Source organism: Asterias amurensis, chromosome 15 (genome assembly GCF_032118995.1).
Source record: "Asterias amurensis chromosome 15, ASM3211899v1".
In the NCBI taxonomy this organism is placed as follows: Eukaryota; Metazoa; Echinodermata; class Asteroidea; order Forcipulatida; family Asteriidae; genus Asterias; species Asterias amurensis.
In genome coordinates, this window is record NC_092662.1 from 2,327,659 (window position 1) to 2,344,844 (window position 17,186).

At 37.1% G+C, this 17,186-nt stretch overlaps 2 protein-coding genes across 2 annotated transcripts; both read left to right on the forward strand.

Annotated features, from left to right (window-relative positions):
• The first annotated feature begins 6,838 nt into the window (after positions 1-6,838).
• Positions 6,839-13,625, forward strand: LOC139948101 (acyl-coenzyme A thioesterase 9, mitochondrial-like). Its single transcript, XM_071946132.1, has 13 exons — positions 6,839-7,022; positions 7,761-7,867; positions 8,345-8,390; positions 8,876-9,075; positions 9,225-9,308; positions 9,522-9,625; positions 9,873-9,949; positions 10,139-10,318; positions 11,078-11,168; positions 11,575-11,660; positions 11,862-11,949; positions 12,121-12,277; positions 12,666-13,625. The coding sequence occupies exons 1-13, from the start codon at positions 6,994-6,996 to the stop codon at positions 12,740-12,742; spliced, it is 1,326 nt and encodes a 441-aa protein (XP_071802233.1). The 5' UTR covers positions 6,839-6,993; the 3' UTR covers positions 12,743-13,625.
• A 618-nt stretch (positions 13,626-14,243) lies between these two features.
• LOC139948179 (N-terminal Xaa-Pro-Lys N-methyltransferase 1-like) lies at positions 14,244-16,529 on the forward strand. The gene is made up of 2 exons (XM_071946238.1): positions 14,244-14,505; positions 15,501-16,529. The coding sequence occupies exons 1-2, from the start codon at positions 14,341-14,343 to the stop codon at positions 16,011-16,013; spliced, it is 678 nt and encodes a 225-aa protein (XP_071802339.1). The 5' UTR covers positions 14,244-14,340; the 3' UTR covers positions 16,014-16,529.
• Positions 16,530-17,186: the final 657 nt, after the last annotated feature.

A 17,186-nucleotide genomic window follows, 5' to 3' on the forward strand; every position in this document is an offset into this window, starting at 1 on the left:
CCTACAGCACCTACACCACGTCAAAAGAATTAAGGCTATCATTGGCTGAAAGTTGTGCGTGACCACAGCGAGCGGCCAATGTCATGGGTGTGGAAAGAGTTCAACAATCAAAGAAAATAGAAGCAGGTTTTTAGGTTTTTTCAGCTGAATAATGGATTTATAACTATACGCAGGTTCAGATTAAAAAGCAAAAGAAGTATAGGTCATATGTACGGTAAGTCCAGTCGTTCCGAAAAATAATATCCAGAATTTGAAGAAAAAAAAACAAGGGTCTTTGCGAAAGCAACCTTGAATCTTTGTAAAACGCAGGTTCACGTTCAGAAAGCATGGTAATCCAGTGCGCCGTTTCGAAAATATCCCGCCCTCTGCCGCCCGAGCCTGTGAAAAAAACGAGATATATAACAGAACAGACGTATGAAGCTAAACCACGAACTACAACCATGCACGTTCTATGGTAACTGCCGCTGGTTCCCTGTTTCTCGTTTGGTTTATGAACAATGTATGTGCTGTTGGAACCAGTGCTTGCTTAGTCTCTTGTCCGTGTCGTTTCCTCTTCATCAGTCAAGATGAGAATCATGAAAATTTGTTACCTATACTAACTTATTCCGACGACCCGTGGCGTTTTCTCTTCAAGGCGGCTGCGGACGTAAAGAGCAGAGGGGGGGGGGGGGGGGGAGAGACGATTGCTAAAAACATCACCAAGATAATGGATTGGCATCAGTTTAGTTTCACTCAGTCAGCAAATTATCGTATGTTATTATTATAAAATTATAGTAAGTTTCCAACTCAAATTAACTACACAACCGTACGCAACTCAATGGGAAACAACACAATCATACACAAGTCAATGGGAAACTACACAACCATACACAAGTCAATGGGAAACTACACAACCGTACATAAGTCAATGGGAAACTACACAACCGTACACAACTCCATGGGAAACTACACAACCATACACAAGTCAATTGGAAACTACACAACCATACACAAGTCAATTGGAAACTACACAACCATACACAAGTCAATGGGAAACTACACAACCATACACAAGTCAATGGGAAACTACACAACCATACACAATGCAATGGGAAACTACACAACCATACACAAGTCAGTAGGACACTTTACAACCATACACAAGTCAATGGGAAACTACACAACCATACACAACTCAATGGGAAACTACACAACCGTACACAACTCCATGGGAAACTACACAACCATACACAAGTCAATTGGAAACTACACAACCATACACAAGTCAATGGGAAAATACACAACCATACACAATTAACAGGTAACACAACCATACACAAGTCAATGGGAAACTACACAACCATACACAAGTCAATTGGAAACTACACAACCATACACATGTCAATGGGAAACTACACAACCATACACAAGTCAATGGGAAACTACACAACCATACACAAGTCAATGGGAAACTACACAACCATACACAATGCAATGGGAAACTACACAACCATACACAAGTCAACGGGAAACTACACAACCATACACAAGTCAATGGGAAACTACACAACCATACACAAGTCAATGGGACACTTCACAACCATACACAAGTCAATGGGAAACTACACAACCATACACAAGTCAATGGGAAACTACACAACCATACACAATTCAATGGGAAACTACACAACCGTACGTAAGTCAGAGGGAAACTACACAACCATACACAAGTCAGTAGGACACTTTACAACCATACACAATGCACTGGGAAACTACACAAACATACACAAGTCAATGGGAAACTACACAACCATACACAAGTCAATGGGAAACTACACAACCATACACAACCCAATGGGAAACTACACAACCGTACACAACTCAATGGGAAACTACACAACCATACACAAGTCAAAGGGAAACTACACAACCATACACAAGTCAATGGAAAATTACACAACCATACACCAGTCAATGGGAAACCACACAACCATACACAAGTCAATGGGACACTACACAACCGTACACAATTCAATGGGAAACTACACAACCATACACAAGTCAGTAGGACACTTTACAACCACACACAAGTCAATGGATAACTACACAAGTCAATGGGAAACTACACAACCATACACAAGTCAATGGGAAACTACACAAACATACACAAGTCAATGGGAAACTACACAACCATACACAAGTCAATGGGAAACTACACAACCATACACAAGTCAATGGGAAACTACACAACCATACACAAGTCAATGGGAAACTACACAACCATACACAAGTCAACGGGAAACTACACAACCATACACAAGTCAACAAGAAACTACACAACCATACACAAGTCAATGGGAAAATACACAACCATACACAATTAACAGGTAACACAACCATACACAAGTCAATGGGAAACTACACAACCATACACAAGTCAATTGGAAACTACACAACCATACACATGTCAATGGGAAACTACACAACCATACACAAGTCAATGGGAAACTACACAACCATACACAAGTCAATGGGAAACTACACAAACATACACAAGTCAATGGGAAACTACACAACCATACACAAGTCAATGGGAAACTACACAAACATACACAAGTCAATGGGAAACTACACAACCATACACAAGTCAATGGGAAACTACACAACCATACACAAGTCAACGGGAAACTACACAACCATACACAAGTCAACAAGAAACTACACAACCATACACAAGTCAATGGGACACTTCACAACCATACACAAGTCAATGGGAAACTACACAACCGTACACAAGTCAATGGGACACTTCACAACCATACACAAGTCAGTAGGACACTTTACAACCATACACAAGTCAACGGGAAACTACACAACCATACACAAGTCAATGGGAAACTACACAACCATACACAAGTCAATGGGAAACTACACACCCATACACAAGTCAATGGGAAACTACACAACCATACACAAGTCAATGGGAAACTACACAACCATACACAAGTCAACGGGAAACTACACAACCATACACAAGTCAATGGGAAACTACACACCCATACACAATGCAATGGGAACTACACAATTCAATTAAAAACCTGAATACATACATTCATAAGAAAATAGGTTTGTTTCTAAAAATAGCTTAAAAAGAGAATTACAACTATAAACTTTGAGGCAAGTTTACAGACAATGTAAGCCGAAGGAAAGCTTTGGCATACCAACATTAATTTTCTAACAGTTGTTTTTGTCTTTATTTAAAATAAACACATGAGAAATGAATGTATTTCCTTTTTGTATTCTTTCATTAGCCTGTTCCATTGGATACAAACAGATGGGTGTTCAAGATAGAAGGCCAAGTTGCAGAGCAGATGATTTCATCCTTCCAACGCATCAAAGTTCAGCTTTCATTAATGGCTCAAGACAATTTTGTGGGGTACTATCGTTTCTATTTGTGGAAAAAGGGAACAGTTAAAGAAGCTTGGTTGTTTTTAAAGCAGTTTCTGTAGTATCATTTACATGAACCTTTATATATTAAAACAATGTGCAATTTCTTCTAGATTATACAAGTTGGACATGGACAATGTTGTACTGCTATGTATTGTAAAAACGAATTGTACAAATGCATACATTTTCTTCTCATGTTTAGATTAAAGTTCCATACTTTTATGATGTATGTATGTACTTTGAATTGTTGAAATAACCTTTGGTGGAAAAAAATGCGTCTAGGGAGATTGGTACCACTTTCACTTTTTTTAAACTTCTTTTAACAAATAAAACAACTCGTCATCAAAGATATGTCAGCAATATAGTATGGTTTTATAATCCTCGTTATAATCAAATTTCAACATTACAGAAATAATAGTTAAAATGGCTGCAACCACAACTTTGAAGAGGGATTGTTTCTTTGCATCATTTTAACCTTTTGTACAATTAACAATTAACAATGTTTTTTATAAACAACAATGGAATAATACGGTATTTGCCTATCATTAAAGAAATAAAGATTGTGCGAATAGACGCACCGAATGCAATAATAGCTTCCTCTGATATATTTTCAACTTTGTGTGTGAATCTTCATTTCATTCACAATTCTAGAGTTAAGTTTTTGAGGCAAAAGTTATTGTCAACGGTGGAGGGAGGGAGACAGTTTGTTACATCAAAGTTTTTAATGAAATTTTTCGATGCAAATTGTCAACCAATGGATCTCCATGTTCAGTGTACTTTTGTTTGTTTTATACAGCACTCATTAAGTTGACTGATATTTGGAAGGGCAAAGATGGAGGCAGGAAATATTGTATTTTCCTTCATCCATGGTTGTGATAAAAATCTTGGTCAAAATTATTGAAGAACATGTTGCTGCGTTTATGCGCATGTATATGTTTGTGTTTATTATTAGATTTTGGTTCCTTTTTCATTGGAAAATGCAACTTCTGTTATGACAATCAAGAGAGGAAAGCCTAAAACCATTCGAACCGTAAAAGGCCTGTAACTTTAACGCTTTTCTGCATTTGAAGACAACTTGATATTCAAAGATTCAAAATATTTATTGTCATGGTAACAGCATGAAATTTGTTTTCCCTGTGTTGTGCCTATAAGAAGAATCTAATACAAGTAGAGGCATAAAAACAATAGACAACAAGAATATATTTATAAAATTAAAGTAATAGAAAGGGGGATAATACAGATCATAAAATACACAATAATCAACAAATTTTAAAAATGCACCACGTTATCTCGACCAACTATTGTTACAAAGGTTAATATTGCGCAAGGTAGAAAACGAGTTCTTAAAACTGTTGGTCTTAAGACATAGTTGTCGGACCCTGCCTGAGTGGTTCTGAAAAAATTGATGGTTAAAACTTATTAAACTGAGTCATAATGTAATCTTCCATGATTTCTTGCATGCTCTTATAGTGTCTGCTCCAATAATCCTGCTGGCCTTTTTGGGGATGCGCTGGAATTTCTTACAATTTGCCTGGGAGAGTGAATTATACCAACAAATACAACAGAAACTTAAGATAGATTGAAGATATTCAACATACACGATACATTCCTTACTGTCGAGATTATTATGGATCGGTAAGAATGTCAATTTCACGGTAAATAGTTGCGTGGTTTCAATGAAATTGCTTCACTGACAACTTTTCAAAAGTTTCCACTAGTCACAAACTTTCAAACCAATATTGATATAAACTCAATTTATTTATGGATTTAAGTTAGCCAGTAAAGTAAAGTTTAATTCATGCCGTGTCATTTTTAATTTGTATACATTTACCTAAGACGACTCTTCTAACTGAAAAGCGCATCGAGTTGAAAATGCTTTTAAAACATTATCCAGTGTGGTGATTTAAAAGTTGAGTTGATTTATATTATTAAAAACAGGTAAGCCCTATCTGTTTCCCTTCATCTATTACACCAAAGCCCTGCATAAAGTCGCAATTGAGTTATTGCTTGACATGACAACACTTTGCTAGAGGTTAAACACTGTACAAACGGTTTTTAATTATCAGGAAAGAAAGAAACTGTAATTCAACGTAACAATAAATACTACCAAAGCCTACATCTTATAAATATTCAATTAAAAAGTCACAATAATGACTTACATTTCATTTGAACTATAGCCCCCCTAATACAACTATCATGACTTATTATCTATCATAGCAGTTTTTCGTAAATGAGATATACCGGTTCGTAATAATTATTACGATTAATGCTTACTCGGTAGTGATATTCCTGGTAATTATTATAACTTTGTGTTCCCGTATTCTCCTGTCTTTTCCTGTCAGTGCTAAAAAGTATTGGTATATTTTGAAATTGCTCCCGCCCGAACACTAAAACAAATTATTTAGATCTAAAAAGGAACACAATTAGAAGGGCGTGGCCGGAACGGACCAAATATTAATAAATGACTTTGTGTCTCGGTTTCTGTTCACAGTATTTGGGCTTATTATTGTTGCTTTCTTCTGAAAAGAAAAAGGTTTTTAAAAAGGGGGAATTTATATTATTGTTTATGCTTGTTCGTGTTCTGTTTTAGCTCAATTATCTTTAATGTAATATATTTTTACAATAGCCAAGAGGTGACGAGAGACGAATAAGCCCCATTAGTTGTCAGGGTGCCACTGTAGGCCAAAAGTCATGCGCAAAACAGGGTTATCATCATTCCATGCCCTCAAATTCTGTTTAATAATATTGTTTTGGGGTCATGCAATTAATTGTGTCGCTAGGGGCCTATAACAATTTATCACAACCTGGGTGCTATGTGCTTCAGCTTTTGAGGAGACGTGATAAATGTAGGCTTTGAGGTTGGTCCTATTTGGCTTGGGAAGTGAAAAAGTGATCATATGCAGCGGTTTAGGAAAAAACACATTATTTGTCTGTGTTTTTTTCCGGGGTATGGCCTAATTAGCAAAAATTCCGAAAAGATGACCTGCCAAAAATTGAAAAGAAATCAGATGTTTTATTAGTTGTACGAAAATATATTTGATTGGTTTTCAAGAGGTTCAGATACTTAAAATAGTTTTTAAAATAACTTTTGAATATTAATTAGCACAAGCATTGGTTGCTGCTTTTAGAGCTTTTTGGCGCCCTCCCGTGTTAACAAACTGAGATGCAAAACACTGGGTTGAACTTCTGCCTAAATGCATATTCATGAATATGCAAATCACACTGTTTATTTGGGAAATAGTGCGAACACACGGTAAGAAAACCTCCATTCATGATCCAACCATTAATAGGTGTCAGTAGACAGTTTACCCAAAGCAGTTACGTTACAAAATATGACGGGGTTGAACTTTAGATGGTTTAACACAGAAAATAGTATTGGCTCAAAAATAAACACAACATTACGACTGCAAGAGACTAATCACAACTTGCGCATGCGTATTTTAATCACAAGCATCCGTGGTTTAGCTTCATACGTCGTGTTGGTTTAAATTATGCCTCGAAAAAACCAAAGGTCTTTGCGAAACACATGCACACAGGCAGGTTGTCATTACCGACTGAAGTGCGAAAATGACTTCTCCGTTATTAGCTTGGAAAAGGTTTGTATGAACAGTTATTTATTTTTAAACAAAGTGTCACACGTTTTCCTGCCTATCACGAGTATCGTACCAAATTATGTGTTTTTTTTAAAGCAAGTTTTAAAGCCGCAAATTGGTCAAAGTTAGATATGCCCAGTTTCCGGACATTACATTTACACCCCGTTCTGTGCAAAGAAATTTCGGAGTACCCTGCGGCTGTGCAACTGCAAGTGCAATGCAACATGCACACAGATCAACCATTGACGAACGGTATTATTTGTTGCTAAACTTTCCGTATCCTGCCACCACTTTTTAACTAATTTTTACAAAAAGGAATATCTCATTTGAATGAATAATTAGATTGAGATTTTAGAATTAGAAATACTCATAGATACTATTTTATTTCAATCATTTATATTTTAATTTTATAATTATAAATTACAAATGAAGGATAACTTTCCGTATGGCGCCACCACTTTTTCACTCATTTTTACAAAAAGGGATATATCAATCAGGTAAATTAGATACTATATTATTTTATTTCGAATGAAAAAGTGGTGGCGCCATACGGAAACTTTTCCCAAATGACAAAAAGTGGTGGGTGGCAGTATATTTTACTGGGCCGTTATATGGCTCTCTCTTATTGAGAGTCTTATTCATGTATTACAAATACATCTGTCTTTTAGCTGGAAGACCAAAGTGTTGGTTAAAATTTGCATAACGTTCATCCCATTTTACATTTTACTCCCCATCCAAAAGGACATTTGCCATTCTGCAAAGGTGTTCACCACACTGCAGCAGAGGGGGTAATTCTTGTTCTGCTCGATGCTTTTCAGAGACACAGAGTATTCCAACCATCAGACAAGGTACGTTTAAATGAAATAGCCTTCACAGAAAAGTACATGAATGAAGTTGGGAAGGCAGTGCTAACGGATGATACCCATGCCTACACCTTACGGACTGTGTAGAGGGTAACCCTGCTGCAGCCCAGGAGTAGCTGGCATCGTTTTCCTGGTGACAGTTGAATTGGGTCGATAACCCAAATGTATTGTAACAGTTGTAGCTCTCACCTTGAATGTGGCCGATATCTTGTAAAAAAAACCATTTTTTGAGTGTGCATAGACCCACCCCTTGTTGCATATGATTCCACAAGCTAATCAAACCAGCGCCCTCACCCATTCCTTTACTGTTCCTCAAGTTTCTGCTGTGTGACAATCAACAATTGTACAATTTTAAAAAACAATTTTGAATTGGAAAGCATCAAATGTGAGAAATTAACCTGTGTTTATAATATAATAATTTCAAATATTGTTATATTTTCTATCCGTTTTATTCCTCTGCAGTTAGGAAACAGTTGCAGGTATTGGTTGGAACACAGAAAGTATGGAGGTTTGTAATAAAAATTGTTTGCCTGCTTGCTGCATAATTTTTGTTAATATTCGAGCCCATCATATTTTCAGGCTTTCGCATTCCAGTCTTTGTGGAAATGGTGGAAGAGGATTGTGAGTAGGGGCTTTCCTCGTCTTGCAAAGGGGTCAATAGGAATGTCAAATTTTTTTCAGTGAGAACTACTTTTGAGGATCCCCACTTGTGTCCTTGAGCAAGACACTTTGACTTTATCATAACTGCTTCCCTCCACAGAGTAAAAATGGGTACTGGCGAGTGCTAGGGAGTAAACTGCGATAGACATGGGGGCCGGGTGGGGGCGGGGTTAGAGTATAGGATTATTCTTAATGGTTTAATGCCAATGAAACCAGAAATAAACATCAGTCTGATGGGCCATAGTTGCTCAGGGCCATATTGGCTCTGGACAGACTTGACCCTTTTCTGTAATCAGTGACATGGAAAGTAAATGCTCTAGTCTTTTTGTACAGCAACCAGCAGCAGGATCGATCAGCTCTCTTCAAACAGCTCGCCAATAAGCAGGAGGACCTCACAGTGAAATGCATGAAAGACAGCTACCAGGAGGCGGTCATCCCACTGGCCGACGACCCACGCATCCAAGAGAAATACCTCAATTTCTACAACACGGTGCGGATCGGCAAGATACTAGAAGACTTGGATACATTCGCTGGTGAGTTTCAAGTGAGTTCTATTCTTATGATTTCGTACCCTAAAGGCCATGTCATCTTTCTCAGATTTCTGAGGGTTGGTGCCCATTTGGGAATCATGCAGTCACGCTCAAACCAATTCACCAATTACTGCGTTTTTCTTCTCCAACAGTTTCCACGTCATATCTGCACAACAGAGAGTCACAGGGTCAATCCTCACCTCTGGTTATTGTTACAGCCCTGGTCGATAGAATAAGTGAGTATTAAGCAAGCATTTTGTGTTTCCTCTGAAGTTTGTCCTTATGTCAGGAGTTTCGCAAAGTCTCCTCAAAATATTCCACAACTTTATCCAAATGTGTATTTTTGTGTTTCTGGTGATGCAGAGTTTATCTAGTGTTCCATAAAACAATGAGTGATTTTGAATTGTAAGATAATTGGCTAAACAAAACTTGGATCCGTATTTTTCCAGACTTTCATGAGTTGGACATCAAGTATGACAAGGATATCAAGATGTGCGGCAATGTGACGTGGACGGGGAAGAGCTCAATGGAAGTCACCATGAATCTACACCAGGTGAGACCTAGACTTGTCCACAAGCCGTTAAATTTCTGTCGCAGTAATGCAAAACAGCTCTCTTGCAACTTTCTCACAAGAGGGATGTTCTGCTCAAATCTTCTAATGCTCTAATTGAAACAAACAGTGGTTTTGAATTGCTATAAAATACATACAATTTCGATTTGTGTTCTTCTCGGCAACCTCCTATGTTATCACTTCCCGTTTGCTCTAACTGTATGGGCTTTTTGCTTTCTTATTGATGCAGAAACAAGATGATGTTAACTGGAAGAAATTGCTTGGTGCAAGATTTCTGATGGTCGCCAGAGACCCAAACAATAAAGGGTAGGAGTTGACAGAATTTAAAAGAATAATCATTGCAATGTTGCTCCCAACCTCTTTAAAAAAAGAGAAAAGTATCCTCCATTTGTGTATATAAAATGGAGACTGAGAAAAACTACTGAATTTCTCTAGCTTTTATCCACATTATGTTCTGGAGCAGAAGAAAAATATAACTTGATTTTAATTTTCCAGTGCTACATATGTACATCCGCTAAGAGCGGAAACACCAGAGGAAGCAACCATTCTAGAAAGAGGGGAGAAGAATAAACAGCTGCGTCTCCATCGCTCGGAGCAGTCGTTATTCAAGAGCGCCCCCACAGCTGAAGAGAGAGAAATCATCCATAGGCTCTTTGTGGATACGCTTGATACAAAGTAAGTGGATTTTTAGGAGGAATAATAATAACAAGTTCTTATATAGCGCAATTTATAATAACCGTATCAATGCGCTTTACATAAATGCCCTGGTCATTGGGCCAATAACGTTCCTTTAATCCCGATAGGAATTATACAGCCCCAAGCTACCGTGGCGCTCCGAAGGCTTTTTCATTCACAATACCAACCTCTACCCTCACAGGTACCCATTTATACCCCTGGGCGAAGAGAAGCTATTTTAGTAAAGTATCTTGCTCAAGGACACAAGTGTCACGACCGGGATTCGAACCCACACTATGGTGACTTAGCACCAGAGCTTGAATTCGATGCTCTTAACCACTCGGCCATGACACTCTACGAGTATAAGCCTGGATTTTTTTTTTCCAGCACAAGTAAAATATATGAGACCTCAACAGTTTTTGACAGGTTGTCAAAAGTGAAACGAGTGAGAATCAAATTTTGTGCAGCAATTTGGATAGCCCCAATCTATGGGCAAACCTTCTACCATGCCCAGCCCTCAATTTTAATATTTTTTTTAAAAGTCAAATTCTTTTTGCTTATAAGTATGCGATTCTTGTTTACCGGCACGATACGTTAGCTTGTGAACGGGGAAATCCCTGTTCACCATCAGCTGTATTTTACTTATAGGTTTTTAAAGGCTTGTAGGCAGTTTGACAAGATTACAAGAGACAATATTTGAAATGATAGCTTCGTAGAGAAATAAACCATTGCTATTTGGTTGTTGGTTTTTATTTTCAGGTCAGCCTCCTTCAGCACAAGAACGAAGCCTACAAACTCAGTCTGGATGGAAGACTCGAAGCTTAAGAATCTCCTCATCTGCTTCCCAGAGGTAAAAACTGTAGACTCAAAAACCGCTGACAAATTTTCCTCTTCGCTTACAACTTATGGAGTCACTGCATTGATATAATCTTCCTTTAATTTTCATGCGCTATATTATTAAGGTGAAGTTTGCAGTGACACCATGTGGAAATCTCTCTTTTGAGTAGTGTTGGTTTCGAAAGGAACGAGTGGTTGACATCTTATCGTTCCATTATGCTCCGATCGTCCACAGGAGAAGAAGATGATCAAAGAATACCGAAGATGATCAAAGCTTACTTATCGAAACATTGAGTTGTCAACCACTGGTTCTTTTCAGAAACTGCTCAAGAGAGAGATTTTTACATGGAGTTACGTCACACCTTACCTTGTGATACTTCTACCATGCAAATTTTGAATCCTGCCTTTTTTTTTTGTAGCAACGGAACTTGTACAACAAAATCTTTGGTGGTTTTCTAATGAGACAGGCGTTGGAACTGGCTTACGCAAATGCTGCTGTGTACTGGTGAGTGTAGTTTCAGTAGTGTTGTAAGCTGCACAGAGACTATACATGTAAACAAAGATATTTGCAAATGATGTTTGGTATTCTTTATGTCATATATTTAAAATGGGGTTGTAGGGGCGCAGGTCATCTTTATTTTTAAAAGGATAATGTCTTAGCAGATAATACTTCAAGAGTGATTTCTGTTTGTTCCTTCTCATTCAGTCAAACGAGACCCATTTTCAAGTCAGTTGACAACATTCAGTTCCGAAAACCAGTCGAGGTTGGAGACTTGCTCTATCTATCATCACAGGTATGTGTTATTGCTTTTCTTCATAAACTTCTCTAAACATTATGTTGTTCGACCTTGTTCCCAATTGCACATGGTGGATTTTTTTTTTTTTTTTTTTGATTTACCACAACTTCAAACTCTCAAAATTCTCAATATATCTCTAAAAGTAAATATGGGGTTTTTGTTTTGCAGGTTGCCTTCACAGATGGCCATTACATGCAGCTGAGGGTCCATGCTGAGGTAGTTGATCCAACAACTGGTGCACGAGACACCACCAATGTATTCCACTTCACTGTCAAGTCATCGAGTCAGGGTCCCATACCCATGGTCCGACCTAAAACCTATGGAGGTCAGTAGCCACGTACACTTTATATCTTCACGACAAATTGTCTTATTATTAGTAAGTTGTTTAACATCTATTAAATTGTTGCGGTACCATATAGAATCAAACTGCCTGGAGTAACCCCGCAGGCAATCTCTGTCGTCTATTTTGCAAGACACTGCTCTAGAATTGCAAAGGTCGTGGGTTAGAATCCCACCAGAGTAAATGCCTGTGATTTTTTTCACAGGACTCGGGAAAGTGCTACAGTGCTAACACACATCAATGTTTTTAGTGTTCAACCAACAATTTAAAACAAAATGTCTGTGGCATTCTATTAGGGTTTTTGGCTAGCATTTTGAATTTTTACAAAGAAGTTAATTTAATATCTTGTTTTTGTTTTCTCATGTGTTGACAGAATCAATGTTATTTCTGAACGGTCGAAGACACTTTCTGGAGTTTTTGAAGGAGAATCCTGAAGAAGCAACAGCATAGAACATCATTGTGGAGGATACGGCTTGGGGAGGAGGCACACACACAAGATGCCGCACCGTTTATTCATTTTAAGACACTAGACACTATTGGTAATTGTCAAAGACTTGTCTTCTCATGTGGTGTATCTCAAACATGTGCATGAAATAACAAACCTGTGAAAATTTGAGCTCAATTGGTCGACAAAGTTGCGAGATATAAAGGAAGGTTAAAACACCCTTGTCACCAAAGTTCTTTCCTTTCAGATGCTTGATTTGAGACCTCAAATCCTAAGTCTGAGGTCTTGAAATCAAATGTGTGGAAAATTACTTCTTTCTCGAAAACTATGTGACTTCAGAGGGAGCCGTTTCTCACAATGTTTTATACCATCAACCTCTCCCCATTACTCATTACCAAGTAAGGTTTTATGATAACAATTATTTTGAGTAATCACCAGTAGTGTCCACTGCCTTTAAGAGGGGTACAGTAAACTTGTTCCTCGTTGTGTCCATGTGCACAAAGTCTAAATAGAAAGCTGTAAAAGTATTTATGCAAATGCCATTGTGCAATTATTTAACATTATATTTTATTTTATTTTAAATAATAGAAATCAAATAGGCTGATAGAAAAATATTCTTACTTCTCTTTTGTAAAACATTGCATTTTCTTTTTATATCAATTTGACCTACCAAAATTTAGGAAACAGTTTTTGAAAAAGCAATTGCTCAGACAATATATCCTAATCTTAAATATTTTTTTTAATTAGTTATTTTTGTTGATTTTGATCTAAAACATGTAGTACTTGATTGTAATTTTATTGGCCCAAAATAATTCTTCATCAATACATGTAGAAATCAGTCCTATTCTTGAATCTAATTCATTTGTCTTAAATCACTTTGCTGATTTTAGTTCTAAAGTAAATCTTTTGTTTGAAAAGAATTAGACAACTGTATAGATAATGGAACTTTATGCTACTTCTTTTTTTTTACAAAAGTAATTAAATTATATGTTTTTGAAGAGATAAAGTGTAGTGTATTTGCCTTGTTGTATTTTACTTTGATCAATTTAATTCATTCATCTGAAGCGAAAGTTGGAAGTTCTACAAAAAAAGGTCAAATCATGGCTTGTGAGGAGAGTCCCATGGCAATCCACTTGGCCCCAGCAATCCTCTTTCTTTGTGTAATACAAAAGCTAAAAACTTCTTCAAATTCGTTTGTGTTATACAAAAGCTAAATCTTATTTCATAAAAACGTCTTCGATTTCGTTTCATATAATTATATAATTAAAACAAAAATTTGTTTTCAGAAAGATAGGCCCCTTTCGAAACCCCGGCTAAGACTTCTTGGGTCCGTCAGTCAAAACGTGCGCGATTCATTCAGACGGGCAGAGCTCACGCCATATCCGTAGTTTCGAAAATGCTCAAAATGTACTATTAGTGTCTGGGTCCAAGTCTTATTTTTATGGACAGCTGTAGAAAGGCATGATAAGATCGAGCTTAGACTGGTTACTTGCACACGTTGCCCATCAATGCTAGTTCTTTCAACTTGTGGATAATTTCGTTGTCAAAATTTCACTGTTTTTTACACTCTTGGCAAGCCTTTAACTTGAAGTTGAACGTCATCATGGCCGTTGGGAAGTATGCGATGTCTAAGGCGACATTTTATGACGAGGCGAAGAGTTATTGGGAGCAAATAAGCCCGACTGTGAATGGAATGCTGGGCGGTTATGGAAGCATTTCCAATATTGACGTGAAAGGGTCCATCAACTTTCTCAAACCAATGTTACTGGTAAATTATATTTATTGTATTTATATTATTCTTCACAAACCTGCCGATAAATTATGAAATTTTCTGAAGTTCATAAATAGTTAATATGCGGACACTAATTTCGTTGGAACCACCCTCATTCTTATTTTATTTAAGTTTTTACTTTTAACATGATTAAAGGAACACGTTGCCTTGGATCGGTCGAGTTGGTCTTTGAAAAGCGTTTGTAACCGTTTTTTATAAAATGCATATGGGTAGAAAGATGTTGTAAAAGTAGAATACAATGATCCACACAAACATGCCTCGAAATTGCGTGGTTTTCCTTTAACCTCGTCGACTAACACGTCGGCCATTTATGGGGGTCAAAATTTTGACTCCCATAAATGGCCGACCATGTTAGTTCGCACAGTAGAAGGAAAACCATGCAATTTCGAGGCAAACTTGTGTGGATCATTGTATTCTACTTTTATAACATCTTTCCAACCATATGCATTTTATAAAAAACGGTTACAAACGCTTTTGTTTTGACCAACTCGTCCGATCCAAGGCAACGTGTTCCCTTAAGTTAATCATCCAAGTTTTATTTCCCCAATTCAAGATTAAGTTCTTTGGCCTGGTTGTTGTTAACATTCTTTGTTGTTGTTTGTTTATATTTTTCTATAAACAAATCAACTTCCCCTTCATTGTTGACAATTTGACTTTTGACTTAAGGCTTTAGGTTTGTTTCATTTTTTTTCATAATCATAGGATAAGGATTTAGTTCCATTTATTTCAATAAAAAGGTCTAATAATATATATAGCATTCTTAATCTTATTTGTATTGAAATCATTGACATGTACATGTACTCTACTCTTCTTTCTTAGTTCTGAACCTGGAATTCTATCTGCCACATTTCCATTAAATTTCCCGCAGAATCTTTCTTTTTCTTGAGTACACTCACACTTTAGACTAAAGTTTAGTATTCATTGGCACCTATTTTAATCTAATATGCAGTACATTTTGTTTTATTCAACAGTGTGAATGGAAAGAGCGCGTTGGATCTGAAAGAGCGCTAGACTGTGGTGCCGGAATCGGCCGCGTCACCAAACATACTCTCCTGCCCTTATTCCAGACGGTCGATCTCGTCGAACAAGAGCAGAAATTCCTCGACCAAGCCCCTGCGTTCCTGGACGAAGGAGCATCCAAAATCGGGAAATACATCTGTTGCGGACTTCAAGAGTTTGTTCCTCAAGCCAAACACTACGATGTCATCTGGTGTCAGTGGGTCTTAGGACATCTCACCGATAAGCATCTTGTCGACTTCTTCAAGAGGTGTAAAGAAGGGCTGAGGGACGGGGGTGTCATCTGCGTCAAAGAGAACATTTCGAAGGAGGGTTACGTTTACGATGAACAGGACAGTAGTGTAACACGATCATCGAAGGAGCTGACCAAGATTTTCTCAAAAGCGGGACTCACCATCTTGAAGGAAGAAACCCAAACAAACTTTCCTCTGGAGATTTATACCGTCAAGATGTTTGCTCTCAGATGAAAAAAAATCACCTCGTCCAGCTGTAGTTGATTTCTTATAATGTATTGACAGTTTCAGGAAGTGATAGATTTTGACTTTTTTTGCAAAGTTACAAACCAAAGTCTTCCTTAAAAAGAACATACAAATTCATTGTTTTTTAGATGGACATACCACAAAACCTCATCCCTAAGATTATAAATAGTTTTACAGAAAAATCATTGTTTCTTAACCGAAATGAGTTGACAGTTTCAAGATGTGAGTGTGTTAATTTAATTTGGATATTTACCAACAATGTGTACTGTTGTGACGCCAGTATTGAAATAAAATAATGCTTTTTAGACAAATTAATCCAAAGTGTTTTTTATTATAAGTTACCGTTTACCCCCTCTTGTGGTCAAATTAATATAAAAAAATCAAGCGCCTACTGTGTGTTTGCTGAAGGTCAGATATGTGATGACACAATCAAAAATATTACTGTGCCCAAGTTGTTTAAAAGTGTGCCCATAAATTACAATTAAAAATGCATAGCTTGCTAACTCTGGCTTAACTTGATATAACATTTTAAAGATCAATAAAGTTTATAAGATGTCGCACAAAAAAAGAGCAGGCCCATCGCATCCCATATTTTCCTTTTTTAAGTCATTGGTTTAACTGTCGGCCTTGATGAAATTACTTAACTTGTTTGCACACCATGGAGCGAGCAAGGATAAATATAGTATAGATGACTATATTATTTATAATAAAATGAGTAGATGGCCTTATAAGGCTATAGCTTTTGATTCAAACCATACTTTTTTTTCAGAGGCATAAACAAGTACAAAAAAATACCACATCCGTATATAGCAAAAAGAGGAGCAAATAAAGGGAAGGTATCCAGGGTTTATTATTTATAAATATACTATTTCAATATACACATAAACTATTTCAAGCTGATATACACATAAACTATTTCAAGCTGATGGTTTAGTCCAAACATGGAAACTCTACCTCCATATGGTCCAAAATAGCACCTGGAGGAAACCACATGGATGTGTGGCGTCAATACATTTGATTGTTTTTAATATAATTGACAAAATGGGATGATATAACTGTTCTTCCCCAGCATTATTGACCCACACATCATCAGACCGCAATTTTATTTTTAGACCTCAAGATCAAAACAGGGCTTCCCATCCAGCCATCATACACTAATTA

What these genes read in the sequence shown, in the direction of transcription:
- LOC139948101 (XM_071946132.1), top strand. Translation starts at nt 6,994, where the DNA reads ATGACTTCTCCGTTATTAGCTTGGAAAAG. An exon ending in TATTCCAACCATCAGACAAG is followed by an intron (nt 7,868 to 8,344) that starts GTACGTTTAAAT and finishes ATTCCTCTGCAG; the next exon opens with TTAGGAAACAGTTGCAGGTA. An exon ending in TGCTCTATCTATCATCACAG is followed by an intron (nt 11,950 to 12,120) that starts GTATGTGTTATT and finishes TTTGTTTTGCAG; the next exon opens with GTTGCCTTCACAGATGGCCA.
- LOC139948179 (XM_071946238.1), top strand. Translation starts at nt 14,341, where the DNA reads ATGGCCGTTGGGAAGTATGCGATGTCTAAGGCGACATTTTATGACGAG. An exon ending in TTCTCAAACCAATGTTACTG is followed by an intron (nt 14,506 to 15,500) that starts GTAAATTATATT and finishes TTTATTCAACAG; the next exon opens with TGTGAATGGAAAGAGCGCGT.